At 32.6% G+C, this 15,328-nt stretch overlaps 1 protein-coding gene and 3 long non-coding RNA genes across 4 annotated transcripts; 2 read left to right on the top strand and 2 right to left on the bottom strand.

The window, feature by feature from the left end:
* Positions 1-3,579: 3,579 nt before the first annotated feature.
* On the bottom strand, positions 3,580-4,080 carry LOC142236975 (uncharacterized). The gene is made up of 2 exons (XR_012722286.1): positions 3,851-4,080; positions 3,580-3,793 (listed from the first exon to the last, which is right to left on the bottom strand). It is a non-coding gene; the product is annotated as an uncharacterized LOC142236975 (long non-coding RNA).
* Positions 4,081-4,500: 420 nt separating this feature from the next.
* On the top strand, positions 4,501-5,005 carry LOC142236972 (uncharacterized). The gene is made up of 2 exons (XR_012722285.1): positions 4,501-4,739; positions 4,792-5,005. It is a non-coding gene; the product is annotated as an uncharacterized LOC142236972 (long non-coding RNA).
* Positions 5,006-10,073: 5,068 nt separating this feature from the next.
* Positions 10,074-10,574, bottom strand: LOC142236966 (uncharacterized). The gene is made up of 2 exons (XR_012722283.1): positions 10,321-10,574; positions 10,074-10,253 (listed from the first exon to the last, which is right to left on the bottom strand). It is a non-coding gene; the product is annotated as an uncharacterized LOC142236966 (long non-coding RNA).
* Positions 10,575-12,413: 1,839 nt separating this feature from the next.
* Ras85D (GTPase ras-like protein 1) lies at positions 12,414-14,342 on the top strand. Its single transcript, XM_075288692.1, has 3 exons — positions 12,414-12,894; positions 12,959-13,215; positions 13,274-14,342. Exons 1-3 carry the CDS (start codon positions 12,756-12,758, stop codon positions 13,448-13,450), a joined length of 573 nt encoding a protein of 190 aa, XP_075144807.1. The 5' UTR covers positions 12,414-12,755; the 3' UTR covers positions 13,451-14,342.
* Positions 14,343-15,328: the final 986 nt, after the last annotated feature.

The raw sequence follows: 15,328 nt of genomic DNA, 5'->3' as shown, positions 1-15,328 counted from the left end.
CTATAGAAAATTAGATTTGGCCAACTTTTAGTCAGATCGGTTGATAAATAAGGGACTTATGGTCAAATTTGGGCCAAATTCAATAGCGTTCGTCCTCGTACCAAAAAAAAAAACGCCACATACCAAATTGTATCAAAATCGGTTAATAATTGCGACCGGAATCCTGCGAACAACAAATAAATGGACGCGAGGTTACCTTGTGCTAAATTAGAGTAAGATCGGGTACTAAATAAGGCTATTATGGTCAGAAATAAATTTGTAAGGGGTAATTTTTTCAAAATCGGGCGATACATATATATGGGAACTATATCTAAATCTGAACCGATTTGGATTATATTTTGCAGGTTTTGTTGAAATTACAGGAGATTGCCATGTGCTAAATTTGAGTAAAATCGGTTTATAAATGAGGCCACTACGGTCAAAAATAAGGTTATAAGGGGCAAACTTTTTGAAAATTGGGCGCTACATATATATCTAAATCTGAACCGATTTGGATGATGCTGAGTCGATCGGTATATATTTTATGGGGTCTAAAGTCAATATTTCTAGTAGGCACCTTTTTTGGCAGATCAAAGTTATTATACCCTGACCACTATATGGTTTAGGGTATAAAAAATTTCGTATATACATATATATGCTATGAGTTATTGATCAAAGAGTCTGGTATAGAGTATAGAGAAATAAATAAAAATGGAGACGGAGATGACGACAGGTAGTTTTCTTCAAATTATACTGAATTATCGAAAAAGTGATTTTTAAGCCAAAAGTAACTTTGTTCTTTTCCATTCATTCCATGATAAGATGGTTAGCATGCCCCATTGATGCGAAATATGTCTGAAAATATGTTAGAGAAGCATTTGAGCGTGCAACACAGTGTTAGTGTGCTTTATCGGGGGAGGGTTGCTTTGATTTAGAAGAACAATAGATTTTTAATTTTATTATAAATACAATTTACTTTTTGCCCACAGTAGTATCTGTCAGTTCTTTTAATTAAAAATGTTTAAATATTTATTACATTTTTGTTCTTGAGGGCATTTTTAATTGTCTATATTTATCAAGTATTTCAAAAGGTATGTATACCGATTATTGTCTTGTCTGATTCATCATCGAATTCAGGTCAAATATTTGTACCAGAAAATTTCAAGTTCAGGTCACCATCACATTTTGCTAAATCTAAAAGCATTCCAGCTTTGCGTACGCCATGGCCATACTATGAAACCTTCTTTGTTTTGCATAAAAAGAAATTAATTAATTAGTTTATTATACCAGCTCACGGCAAGGGATTAACATAACGAAATGCTGGAGATATATACGACCATTATTGGTTCATAAAAACAGCAATTCCGCAATACTGTTGTTAAGATGAAATGTGGTACTGCCTGAACTTAAATTTCTAGATTGCTACATATGAAATAAAAAGAATGTGCATACACTCAAAAAAATATTTTCTCAAATACGTAATTTTAATTTCTTTTCCTTTGTTGTTAAAATGTATAAATTCTCATAGTTGCTTCTATTTTTTTTTTGTATTAAAGGTGGGTATTAAGTTTGAGTTTAGAACTTAATACCCACCTTAAGGTGGGTACTATATTCTCAAAAAATCATTAATTTTCTAGGAAACAATTTTTTACTGTACGTTAAGAACTCCGACACGATGTTATGTTATGTTATATGCTGACGACTTGCTAATAGCCTGTAATGATATAAAAGAAAAATTCAAAAATCAATTATGCAATGAATTTAGTATATCGGATGACGGAAATTTTAGATATTTCTGGGAATAAAAATTCAATACAGCCAAACTGAAAGAGTAATAAAGTAATAATTGCCACAAGAAAACAGCATTAATAGTATTTGGTATGATTGATTGCAATTGATATGGAAAAGGCAATTATTAGGCAGTCAAATGTATGTAATGCTGTGTACTCGTTCTGGTATTTGCTTCCATGTCGGATGTATGGCTCGGTATCAACAAAACCCGATGGAAGTTCATTGGAAAATATATCAAGGACTCCAAACAATTACATCTGGTTATACAACGAAATAAAAAATGTCAACTATTACTTGGCATCTAATTTAATTGACCGAAAATCAATAAGTGGATTTATCTTCCAAATATTTGGAGGAAATATAAATATAAACGCCTTGCGATTTACGCCATTTTATCAACAAATTTAAATGTTATGAATTTTACGGGGTATATGACATTTAGTGTTTATTACAGGTGACAAATTTCGTTTACGAAATATTTCATTTTTTTATGTTATTCTTCGTTTTCAATGAAATTCGAAATACTCGAGCCACTAATGTGAGATCAATGCAGGGGACACGTACAGAGAAAAATATCAACAAAAATATTTCAAATTAAAAAGTTGATTAAAGCTGAAAACGTTTTCAATAAATATATTAATTGATGCTATAAACTTTTTAATCAAACTAGAAACATTAAGTCAATGACTGAAAATAATTGAGTTTAATAAACTGAAATTTGCTAATGAGTCGAATAATTTTTTAATCTATTTTTGACACTCAATTAAAACAGTGATTGATACTATTAAAACTTTGGATTAATTATTTTCGTGATTAAATCTTAAAAAACATTGTCTGTGTAGAAGAATGACATTATTAGTATTATAGAATGAAATGGATTCATATATTACGGAGCCTACTATGCTACGTAACGGAAACCCATTTGGAAGAGTTCTCCTTTTCAAACATTTAAGAGCAGTGGCAATAAACCAACAAAGCGCTCAACGTGGCCAGCGGAATATTGTTCAGTGCAGCGAAACGTGTTCCTCCGAATGAAAACCGAGTTTACATGGAGCATGTTTTAAGACCTGGACTGAATTTAACTTGCCAACTAGCCTCAACAAAGTCTGTAAGACGCTGAGGCATCTATATCTTGTATATATAATAAATCTGTTATTTTGAATAAATAAAAAAATCCTTTTATTTATATTTATATCACTTTTTCAATAAAATATGCTAATATTGAAGTAAAAAACTCCACATTTCTTTAATTACGAATATTAGGAAAATGTTCGGCTTCGGCCACATAAACCGCTTCGGTCGAGCTATAGCAGTATATGAACAAACAAGCGGACGAATTGCTTATCCTTTAGAAGAATTATATATATAACATTTCATAAAAATTACTAATGCATTTAAAAAATGCAAATCTCAAATAATACTTAGAATGCCCCTACCGCTACAAACTCCACCAGAGCTATATTCGTTTCGATTGTATTTTGATAAAGTGACGTTTACTCGAAAAGTGTTAAAGTGTGATAAATAGTCACACCACCCAATAAACCAGGATGAGCGCCCTGCCAACATTTTTTGAATTTGGGGACTCTTTTGAGAATCCCCACTACGTCGAAAACAATCATATACGACATCAAAAACTCGTCGGAAAAGCGCCGTCACTATTGAGAAGTTGTACCACGCCAAGTTACTACAAAAATGTTTCGCATGAGTGCAATTATTAGGTGCCTTTATAGATCAATTTAGAACGACGCCAATAAGGGACCCTCCAAACAATCAGAAAAAGTGCATTTTAAGATAGTTGTAAAAGAATCATTGTGGTCGAGTAAAACACGTTTGTTTAGATATTTATTAATTTGATTAAACATTTACAAATTCTTAAAAATATAACATTTATATCACTATCACATTACATTTAACATAATTTTTGGCATTAATGATGATGTTGAGTTACAAGTAGCGAGTTACATGTTGCTGCGTCTATCAACCAGTGTTTTTATTCCATGGAGGCAGCGTGTCTGTAAAATATCTGAAAAACAATCACTTTATTCCATTTGGAAAATCACCAAATTGTTCACCAATATACTTTTCACAATTTTAAGCGTATAATCTATGTTTTCAGAACTTTATTTTCGTTTTTATTTAATTAAAATATAACAAGCTGGTTGCGCTTGGCGTTTCACAAAAAAAAAAATGGCTTTTTTAACAGTAGGGATGGCAAATTACTTGCATGTACTTTTTGATGTACCTTTTCATGATGGTTGAAGTGACATTTACGAGTCTGTGGTAACGATGAGGTTGAAATGGAACTTTGAAATGCTGGCAGGGCGTTTTTCAAATGCAACAACTTTTCAATTTGAGGGTAAATATAATTTTCAACATAAATTCAACTTGACTTGAAATAGCTCACCTTCAATACATCTTCAAATTTTTTGCGAACTACTTCCAATTTGCCAAAATGTTGACGAAATCTTTGAAAAGGTGTTGAAGATAATATGAGAAAACTTTGACAAAACACTACCCTAAAATGCAACGAAAAAACCATGTGGTTTTCAATACTTATTTGTGCAACGAAGTTCGTGGTCAATTGCAAGAAATAAAAAAAATGGAAAATTTTAGACAAATAACCAAATAGTTTATAAAAATAGGTAAGTGAAAATAAAAGATGAAATAAAACTTTAAGGAAGTCACTAAATGTATATCTCTTTGCAGAAAACAAAAATGATGGATTATCCCTGCCAGCATTTCAAAGTTCCATTTCAACCTCATCGTTACCACAGACTCGTAAATGTCACTTCAACCATCATGAAAAGGTACATCAAAAAGTACATGCAAGTAATTTGCCATCCCTACTGTTAAAAAAGCCATTTTTTTTTTTGTGAAACGCCAAGCGCAACCAGCTTGTTATATTTTAATTAAATAAAAACGAAAATAAAGTTCTGAAAACATAGATTATACGCTTAAAATTGTGAAAGGTATATTGGTGAACAATTTGGTGAACAATGGAATAAAGTGATTGTTTTTCAGATATTTTACAGACACGCTGCCTCCATGGAATAAAAACACTGGTTGATAGACGCAGCAACATGTAACTCGCTACTTGTAACTCAACATCATCATTAATGCCAAAAATTATGTTAAATGTAATGTGATAGTGGTATAAATGTTATATTTTTAAGAATTTGTAAATGTTTAATCAAATTAATAAATATCTAAACAAACGTGTTTTACTCGACCACAATGATTCTTTTACAACTATCTTAAAATGCACTTTTTCTGATTGTTTGGAGGGTCCCTTATTGGCGTCGTTCTAAATTGATCTATAAAGGCACCTAATAATTGCACTCATGCGAAACATTTTTGTAGTAACTTGGCGTGGCACAACTTCTCAATAGTGACGGCGCTTTTCCGACGAGTTTTTGATGTCGTATATGATTGTTTTCGACTAGTGTTGTAAATTTTGATTACTTTTGACTACTCGTTACTACTCGTTACTTTTGAATTGAGTACTCGTTACTACTCGTTACTTTTATAAAAAAAATTAAAAAAGACATTGTGGGCAATTTTTAATAATATCTTCCTCTTTTTTTATTTAAAAACAGTATAAAAAACCAAATTACATTATCCAGTTTTATTCTAGGGTTATAAAATGTGGTGTTGTAGATATATGAGTCTCGTTAGAAAAAGATTTTCACCAATCATTCAAATGTTTAGAGCCAATTTCGTATTCACTATTTGGTATTTTTTCGTCAGGGTATATCTAAATGGCATTGTGTATTACTGATGCTTGCAATTTGCAAACTTTTTAAATCCACCATTTTCCACCATTGACAGTGGATGAAAATATTTAGCGATCATTTTTATCGTGAGACCCAATGTTGAAATTATCCAAGGGTTTTTGAATAAGCTTGGGTACCCTCTCTGAAAACAATTGGATTGAACCAGCTGAAGTCAACGACATTATTATTCATACTATTCGCATGAGACGTGATCCATGTGATGCTTTAAATTATAGCTCCCACCTAAACCCAATGCAAATTTTTTCAAATGCAACCGTTTTTAAGAAATCAGATAAATTTTTCACTTTGTTCAAAGGTGAAGCCATATATCCTTTTCGTGTTATTTTAACTGATAAAACGATTTTCGAAAACTTCGATTAATATTTTCCAAGAAGTCAAGAATTTTACTTCCAAACCGCCAACTTACTTACCGTCAGAAGAAAAAAAACTGGCATTGAAGATATTGAGTACTCTTTTACTAGTAACGAGTACTCAAAAAATTAGTCAGTAACGAGTACTTGTAATCAAATACTCGTTACTTTCCCAACACTATTTTCGACGTAGTGGGGATTCTCAAAAGCAGTGTTGCCAACTCCCCAAGGCCAAAAAGCACCAAAAATATATTATAAATTCTAACATACCACCTTCCACCACAAAATCGAAAATTAATTAAATGCTCTACTAAAAAAAAAAAAAAAAAAAAAAAAAACTTCCGAAGATGTATTATGAATTGAATAAGAAGTTAAGGTGGGTATTAAGAGCGAGTTTAGCTGTTAAAATAGTCATTTTTCACAATTACTTTTCTTTACTAATTCATTTTAAGGAATACAAACTTTGTGAAAATTTGCTTTTGGCTATTCCCCATTATAATAAAATGTGCAGCAAATATGCATAATTTTATACCGTTTTTACTGATATAGTTTTCACTTCAGCGGCAAAACTCGAACTTAGTACTCACCATTATGAACCGCTATTTAAGTATACACTTTGATCAGTTTTAATGCTTTCGTCCAATTCATTTTGATCAGTCATGTTTTTCAACTTTCAAAATATTAATATATGGAAGAAGTCTATTGCTTATTCCAATTCTGCGTGCTTTTGTGAATTTAATACAACGTTTTTAATGACATCTTTACCAAATTCAAAAATTCGGCACTCATCGTTCCACTTTCCTACAGAATACCCTAAATAACAATATTAATTAAAAAATAATCAATACCAACTTCATAACAATCAAATTCTATATTTGGCAATAAATTTCAGTTTCTTCGGCTCTTGAAAGTCTAATCAACATTTTTGTATCAATTAAACTTAATACTGTTCAAAATAAAAAAGCACCAAAAGCACTAAATGAAAATGCCAGAAAGCACCAAGTTGGTGCTTTTTTTGAAAAGGCACCAAAAAGGCAATTTGGTGCTTTTTAGAAATCAAAAAGCACTAAATTTGGTGCTAAAAGCACCAAATTGGCAACACTGCTCAAAAGAGTCCCCAAATTCAAAAAATGTTGGCAGGGATACGTTCTTGAAAACATTAAAAAGCTGACCGATGAAAAAATGGTGGACAATTAACTAGAACTGCTTCAAATAGTTTATAATAATTGGTACGTCAATATGAAAAATTAAATCAACACTTTAGAGAAGTCACTAAATTTAAATCTCTTTGCAGAAAACTAAAATCTTTGGATACTAAATTCTTGCAAACATTAAGAAGCTGACCAATGAAAAATGAGTGGCTTATCGACAAGAAAAAGTTTCCAGAAACATTACAAGTGCAACCAATTAAAATTGTTAAAAACAACAAATTGTTGAAATCAACAACTTCTGGATGATGCTATTATCAGTTTAAAATGGATATTTTGTGAATTCTTGGAAATCAATTCTAACACGCGGTCCAGTACGTTCCTAATTTCAAATTGCCCGCATGTTAATAAATTTTAATGACACCAAAAGGAAGGAAATCCAATTATCAATGTAAAAGTGTTTACTAATAATGTTTAAGGTATTTAAATTTTTGTTGTTTGTTTTTGTTCTTATTTGTTGATATGTTTAATAAGATTATTATTTATCAATTGGTATTGTAGTGTACTATGTAGTGTAGTGTATTATTATATATTTTATTTTGATGAAAATGAATAAATTATACAAAATTCATAGAATTTTGGCTTTGACTTTCAATTTGAAGTGGGGATATCATTCATACAAATTTAGGTTGAAAAGTAGTTGCAACGATGTTAATTTTAAATTTGACTCGCATCGAAAATTGTTCGACAAATTATTGAGTAGCGATGCATTTCAATTTGAGGATAACACTTGAGATATTATTGCTAATGTGTTGAATTTCAGTGTTGAGGGTAATGTCTGTTTTTTTTTGAGAACGCGATTTTTCTCAACTTGAATCTTACCCTAATCCTTTGAAAACATTTTTGAAAAATTGTTGAAATTTAGCATTTTTCAAACATTTGGCATAGACCAATATAATATAAGACATCTCAAGTGAATTCACAGCCTTGTAGTTCGTAGAGGGCTCCCTCTATGTCTCTATTTTAATTGGTCTATGTCCATAGCACATAGCTATAGTTTAGCTATACCTCGTAAAAAAAAAAAAATTTTTTTGGGTCAATAGAGAATTAAATTTGACATCGAAATAAAATGTAACCGGTTGGCGGTCGCAACCGGTTAACCGGTTATTCGAGCCTAAAGTGTAAGCAAATAATCGTTAATAAACCCGGTTTTAGTGAACCAGTTTAGGTTTTAGATGAAAAAATACGTGTTTTTGAACCGGTTTTTTTGACAAAACCGGCTTTTAATCCAAAAACGCTCGATGTAAAGGTTCAAATCGCACGATTTTTTTGAAAAAAATTTTCATTTTGTCTTTTCAAAGCGCATATGGATAGGATCTGGGTAATATGTCTAATTGTAGGAATAAGAAAGCGCCGCAGGCAAAAATAATTTCAAAAAAATCGCGCGATTTTTTTGAAAAAATTTTTTTGTTTCAAACCGTATATGGATGGGATCCGGGTAATATGTCTAATTGTAGGAATAAGAAAGCGCCGCAGGCAAAATTTTTTTTTAAAAAAAATCGCGCGATTTTTTTGAAAAAAAAATTATTTTTCAACCCGTATATGGATATATAATAGTTAATATCACCGGTTATAGTAAAGATAGCAGCTTGACTTTGACTTTGACGGAAAGGTAGAAGTGTTAGCTACACAATGCAATCCGTTATTTAGTACTTTTATATGGAGCAGTTTTTGAGATATAAACTTATTTATAAAAACCGGTTCCGAAAAATACAAGTTTTTACCCGTACAGCTGGAACGGATGAAGCTGATATAACGGTTCATACATCATTTTAAAGGTCTCTTCAAAACCTTTCTAGTGATGTACTTTCAAAAGTAATCGGATCTCTAGAACCGGGTATATTAAGGATTTTTAACTTACACTTTAGAACCGAATAACCGGTTATCCGGTTACGACCGCCAAGAAAAAAAGTTGTTGTTGTAATCAACTCAAAGAGTACTACCATCTGTGAAGTTTTGAAAAAAATCTGAGAGGTATAGCTAAACTAGAGTTTAGCCTAGAGTTTTACATGTTTTTCCAATATTTGGTGTTTCATCAAGAGAACAAAGGAAAAAAGACAAATTAAAACCAAATTATAAAATCATACAATTGCAGACGAAAAAGAGCCCTCTACGGTGTGCAGACAAACTGCAGCGCTGTGAATTCACTTGAGATGTCTTATATTTAATTGGTCTATGATAGACCAAGGTGTTTCAACAAGGATAACAAAGGAAAAAAGACAAATTAAAACCAAATTATAAAATTATACAATTGCAGACGAAAAAGAGCCCTCTACGGTGTGCAGACAAACTACAGCGCTATGAATTCACTTGAGATGTCTTATATTTAATTGGTCTATGTCCATAGTGTATATAGTGCTGCACCAGGGTTGATAGAGTTGATACTTTTGTACTTTTTTCGATACATTTCGACTGCCAAAAGCACCGTGGTACGACCGCGAGCAATTTGATACTTTTTCATCACAATTACTCTATATAGAGTTATTCTGCTCTAAATTTGAACGTTTCTTAGATATCAACTCAATTCTAAAAAATTATAAATAGCGCACATTGAAGAAATAAAGATATATCCATATGAGGATATTTTAGTTTTTATGACAGCATCTCAATATTCATGAGAGGAATATTGTCTATACCACATTCGTGTGGAACGATTTTTTCCGCCACACTGAGGAACAGAGTAAAATAAGTTAGTGCCCTGCCAACATTTTTTGAATTTGGGGGCGCATCTGAGAATCCCCAGTACGTTGAAAACAATCATATACGATATCAAAAACTCGTCGGAAAAGCGCCGTCACTATTGAGAAGTTGTACCACGCCAAGTTACTACAAAAAGGTTTCGCATGAGTGCAATTATTAGGTGCCTTTATAGACCAATTTAGAACGACGCCAATAAGAGACCCTCCAAACAATCAGAAAAAGCTCATTTTAAGATAGTGGTAAAAGAATCATTGTGGTCGAGTAAAACACGTTTGTTTAGATATTTATTTGATTAATCATTGACATTCAATCATTTATTCTTAAAAATATAACATTTATGCCACTATCACATCACATTTAACATAATTTTTTGCATTAATGATGATGTAGAGTTAGATGTTGCAGCGTCTATCTCGATGGAGGCAGCGTGTCTGTAAAATATTTGAAAAACAATAACTTTATTCCATTTGGAAAATCAAAAATTGTTCACCAATATACCTTTCACAATTTTAAGCGTAAAATCTATGTTTTCAGAACTTTATTTTCGTTTTTATTCAAATAAAATATAACAAGCTGGTTGCGCTTGGCGTTTCACAAAAAATAAAATGGCTTTTTTAAAAGTAGTGATGGCAAAATACATGTATGAAGTACATTTTGTACTTTATGATATGCTGCCCCCCATCACAGTAGGATGGTTGTAGTGACATTTACGAGTCTGTGGTAGCGATGAAGATGAAATGGAACTTTGAAATGCTGGCAGGGTGCATAGGCCTATTTGAAACACCCAGAAGGATACGAAATACACACATATAATGCTTAGAGCCGGCCCCTGAGCCGATCTAACTATGTCCGTCTGTCTGTGAATACATTTTTGTGATCAAAGTCTAGGTCTCAGGTGTAGTCCAATCATAGACCAATTAAAATAGAGACATACCTTTATAATTCACCATGGTGTTGTTTATTTGCATTGCGCAGTCATTCCACTCAATTGCGCAGTCAAGTGACTCAATTTCTTTTTGGAAAACGAGAATTACCGTACAAATCAGTCAATTTGCATTCCAAAAAAGATGTGAATGTATAGAGTTTTACATGTTTTTCCAATATTTGGTGTTTCATCAAAAGAACAAACGAAAGAAAACGAATTAAAGCCAAATTTAAAAATCACTCAATTGCAGACGAAAAAGAGCCATCTACGGTGTGCAGACAAACTACAGCGCTGCGAATTCACTTTCGTTGTCTATACCTTCCTTGGTCTATGGTCCAATTTACTTCAAATTTGGCATGTGTTTTGGGTCAGCATAGAGCCCAATTGATTTTGGACGAAATCTCTTCAGATTTAATATTTCTTATAAAGGGTGGTTAAATTGTAAGGGCCGATGTTGAATGTGATCCACACCAAAACGCCAAGTTTTTTTTCCGAATTTTATTTGACATTTCTCTATTTCAGACTTACTCAATTTGAACCATGGAGAGACACACAATCCAACATCGTGTTAAATGGTTCCAAGAAATGGCTACAGTGGATGATCAATTTTCGAAGAAAATCATCTTCAGTGATGAGGCACATTTTCACCTCAGTGGATTCGTCAATAAACAGAATTTCCGCATTTGGGCGAATGAGAATCCAAGAGTGATTGTCGAAAAACCAATGCACCCACAAAGAGTAACTGTTTGGTGCGGTTTATGGGCTGGCGGCATCATCGGGCCGTATTTTTTCCAAAATCCGGTCAGGCAGTTACTGTGAATGGTGTTCGCTATCGTGAGATGATTTATGGCCAGAATTGGAATATATGGATGTGGACGATATGTGGTTTCAGCAGGACGGTGCCACTTGCCACACAGCTAACGAAACAATGGCTCTTTTGCGCAACAAATTCAATGGCCGTGTTATCTCACGTAATGGCGATGTCAATTGACCGCCAAGATCATGTGATTTGACACCGTTGAACTTTTTCTTTGGGGTTATTTGAAAGAAAAGGTGTACGTCGATAAGCCAGCAACAATTCAAGAGCTAAAGGATGAGATAATTCGGCACATTAACGGCATAGAACCTCCATTATGCTTCAGCGTCATCGAATATTTGGGCCATCAGATGAAGGTGTGCCACCGAGGTCGCGGCGCCCATTTGACCGATATTTTGTTCCATACATAATTGAGTAATACCAATATATCATCATAATAAAATAAAATTACAATAATTTCCAAAATAGTTTGTGTTTTATTCAAAATCAACATCGGCCCTTAAAATGTTAACCACCCTTTATGTGCCTTAGCTGATTTAAATTTGAAGTATATATCTTTTGTAGAAGTCTATAAAATCTTTCCCAGCATAGAGCCCAATTGATTTTGGACGAAATCTCTTCAGATTTAATATTTCTTATATGTTCCTTAGCTGATTTAAATTTGAAGTATAGAGCTTATGTAGAAGTCTATAAAATCTTGTCCAAATCGATCCAAATTTAAATATACGTACAATTTTACAATAGTCAATTTATTATGTAATTTTAGCACCATTTGGCTTCGAAAAGTACATTTTTAATACAAGTGTAGTACTTTTTCGTCAACATCATTTATCATCCCTGTACTGCACATAGATACATAAATAATACGTTCGGGTACGGTCATAGTGTGCGATATTGTTCAATCTATTTGCTTTTTAAAGCTCAAAATTCTTTGATGAAACATTTCTGCCAAGAAAACCATTGATTTTATGAATAATGACGACGTAGGAATTGCAGAGGAAGATATATTACAAGCCTAGTGTAACGAGTTGGACAAAAAGAGTCTCGCACTTAAAGAAGCAAATGACAGAGTTGCAAAATCAAGTAGCCCTAAAATACAAAAAGAAAAAAGCAACAAAGCAAATACATTTCATACATCTCCGTTTATTGGTACCCGTCGCCGCCGTTGGACAAAGTGTTCTCTAGATAAAGATGACTGAATATAAACTTGTAGTAGTAGGCGCGGGTGGTGTTGGAAAGTCTGCCTTAACCATTCAATTAATACAGAATCACTTTGTTGATGAGTACGATCCAACAATAGAGGATTCATATAGAAAGCAAGTGGTGATTGGTAAGTGAAGTTTGATATTCCACATTTGAAAGGGTCAGTTGATTTTACTTGAGTATTACAACAGATGGTGAGACATGCTTGCTTGATATTTTGGATACTGCTGGACAAGAAGAATATTCGGCGATGCGGGACCAATACATGAGAACGGGCGAAGGGTTTTTGTTGGTATTTGCTGTAAACAGCGCTAAATCATTTGAAGACATTGGTACATATCGTGAACAAATCAAACGAGTGAAAGATGCGGAAGAGGTGCCTATGGTCCTTGTGGGAAACAAATGTGATTTACAGGCGTGGGCCGTTAACATGAACCAAGCAAGAGAGGTAAGGTTTTCCTTTAACAATACTTATAAGCTTTAATACAAAATTGAGACTTTCTTAGGTTGCCAAGCAGTACGGAATACCATTTGTAGAAACATCGGCAAAAACACGTATGGGTGTGGATGACGCCTTCTACACTCTAGTTCGAGAAATTCGTAAGGATAAAGAGCACCGGGGAAAGAAAGGACGTAAAACGAACAAACACATCAATCGCAAATTCAAATGTGAACTTCTTTAAGTCGATTAGGAAGGTAAAATTTACTGCACTAAATGAGAGACTACGTAGAATAGGAACATACAAATAATGGTCTTCGACGGAACTAGGTATCAGTGGATCGAGAAGAATTATTCTTTGTCAGTGCTAGTTTTTATTTCTATATAAGCTCCTCGACACAATATCTGCCTACACACAATTCGTTTATAAATAATTGAAAGGATGAACGCAGCAAATGTTAGATTGTGACGCACAAAACTTGCAAACTCATAAAAAGAATAATATAACAAACGAAAAATATGATTTACGGTTCTTACATTTATTTCGGTGCTACATAACATGCAATTATTAATTACAACATTAGCCGTAAAGTGACCCTCAATTTCCTTCTAAAAACAAGGAAACCCTATTTGTACACAGATTAAACAAAAATTTCAATGATAATAAGATAAATATAAACATTTTGTTAAAGTCAGTAAGGATGGTACACCTATATAATATTATTTTGCCTTGTTTATTCCAAAAAATACGAACTATTAAATAGGGATATTAAAATTAATTTTTTTGGTAAAATCTAAAATTATAAAGCAACTCGAGCTTCTTTGAGATTTCACGTTTGTTTTATGCAATGGTCTCTGTGTATACTGTAACTTCGTTAATTCAGATACAAGCGTATATTTTATATTTCGTCGTTCAATTAGTGCTTTTCTACATTTTTTTTACTTTACTAATTTTAATACAAAACAATCATCGTGCATCTGATATTTATTTATGCTAGCATGTGATGATTGTATGCAACAAACACATAGTATATATATATACATTTTTGGTTAATTCTTATATTTTATGTATTGAATATTTGTGTATTAATATTTTATGTAATTATTGGAAATAAAAATAATTGCATCATTCAAAATTTTATGTTATTGAAAATATTTGGCAATAGCCGCTAGTAGTTAATTTACTTCATTGAAATTGTGCGTCGAAAAATAGTTTGAAATCTGTCTAGAAATTCTTGTGTTTATATCATAAGCCGATCGTTAAATACCAAGCTATTTGCGAGAATGGCAGACGCATTAAGAATAACAAAAGTGGGCTTCGATTTTAGTACGAATGATTTTTTATAATTGTAAATGAAATCAGTGTGTTGTATCAAGAGTGATATTCCCAGCTTTATAAAACAGAGTTTCTAGATCGGGCAGCACACCGCAGATATACTTTATTATTAAAATCAGTGATTAAAAAAATACAGTGTTTAAAATATTGTCAAGCTCAAGATAATCAAGGGAAAAATTGACAAAAAGCAATGTTTAATAAAGCGGTGGCGTTCATTAATAGTTATAAATGAATCACCCTCCTAAAAATTTATAATTTTTAGAAGGTGGCGATAAAATTAAATTTTATTTTTGACATCCCAATAAACCCAAGATGAGTGTTTGTCATATGCCCAACAACATATTTTCAACTGGCCTTGTGAGTTGCTTGCCTTAAACAATTTCTCCAACATGTTTGAAACATTAAAATGAATTTTAATTTGAGAAGTTGTATTGAAAAGTTGTTGCTAATGTGTTGAATTCTACTGTGAGCGTAAAGTTTTTTTTTTTTTTTTTATTGAGAGCGGTTTCTAAACATGAATTTTACCAAATCCTTTGGAAAGGTTTGAAAGCGTATTAAATATAAGCATTACTCCAGTGCTTGTGTTTATTGGGATTTGTCAAAATAGTGGTAGTACGTTTGACATTATTAGGGCTGTTTTCTTTTTGCACTGGATACAACATTTGTATGGGCTATCCAGTACATCGTTGCACTGGTGTTCTATCCAGAACATCTCATCAATGCAAGTCGCGCCGATCTTGCCAGATTGTGTTTTGATAAAGTGACGCTTCATCGATTCACAATAGC

This window comes from Haematobia irritans, chromosome 1 (assembly GCF_050003625.1).
Source record: "Haematobia irritans isolate KBUSLIRL chromosome 1, ASM5000362v1, whole genome shotgun sequence".
Classification (NCBI taxonomy): Eukaryota; Metazoa; Arthropoda; class Insecta; order Diptera; family Muscidae; genus Haematobia; species Haematobia irritans.
The sequence above is the reverse complement of the archived record's forward strand: the minus strand, read 5'-3'. Positions and strand labels throughout refer to the sequence as shown.

What these genes read in the sequence shown, in the direction of transcription:
- Ras85D (XM_075288692.1), top strand. Translation starts at nt 12,756, where the DNA reads ATGACTGAATATAAACTTGTAGTAGTAGGCGCGGGTGGTGTTGGAAAG. An exon ending in TAGAAAGCAAGTGGTGATTG is followed by an intron (nt 12,895 to 12,958) that starts GTAAGTGAAGTT and finishes GTATTACAACAG; the next exon opens with ATGGTGAGACATGCTTGCTT. An exon ending in ACATGAACCAAGCAAGAGAG is followed by an intron (nt 13,216 to 13,273) that starts GTAAGGTTTTCC and finishes AGACTTTCTTAG; the next exon opens with GTTGCCAAGCAGTACGGAAT.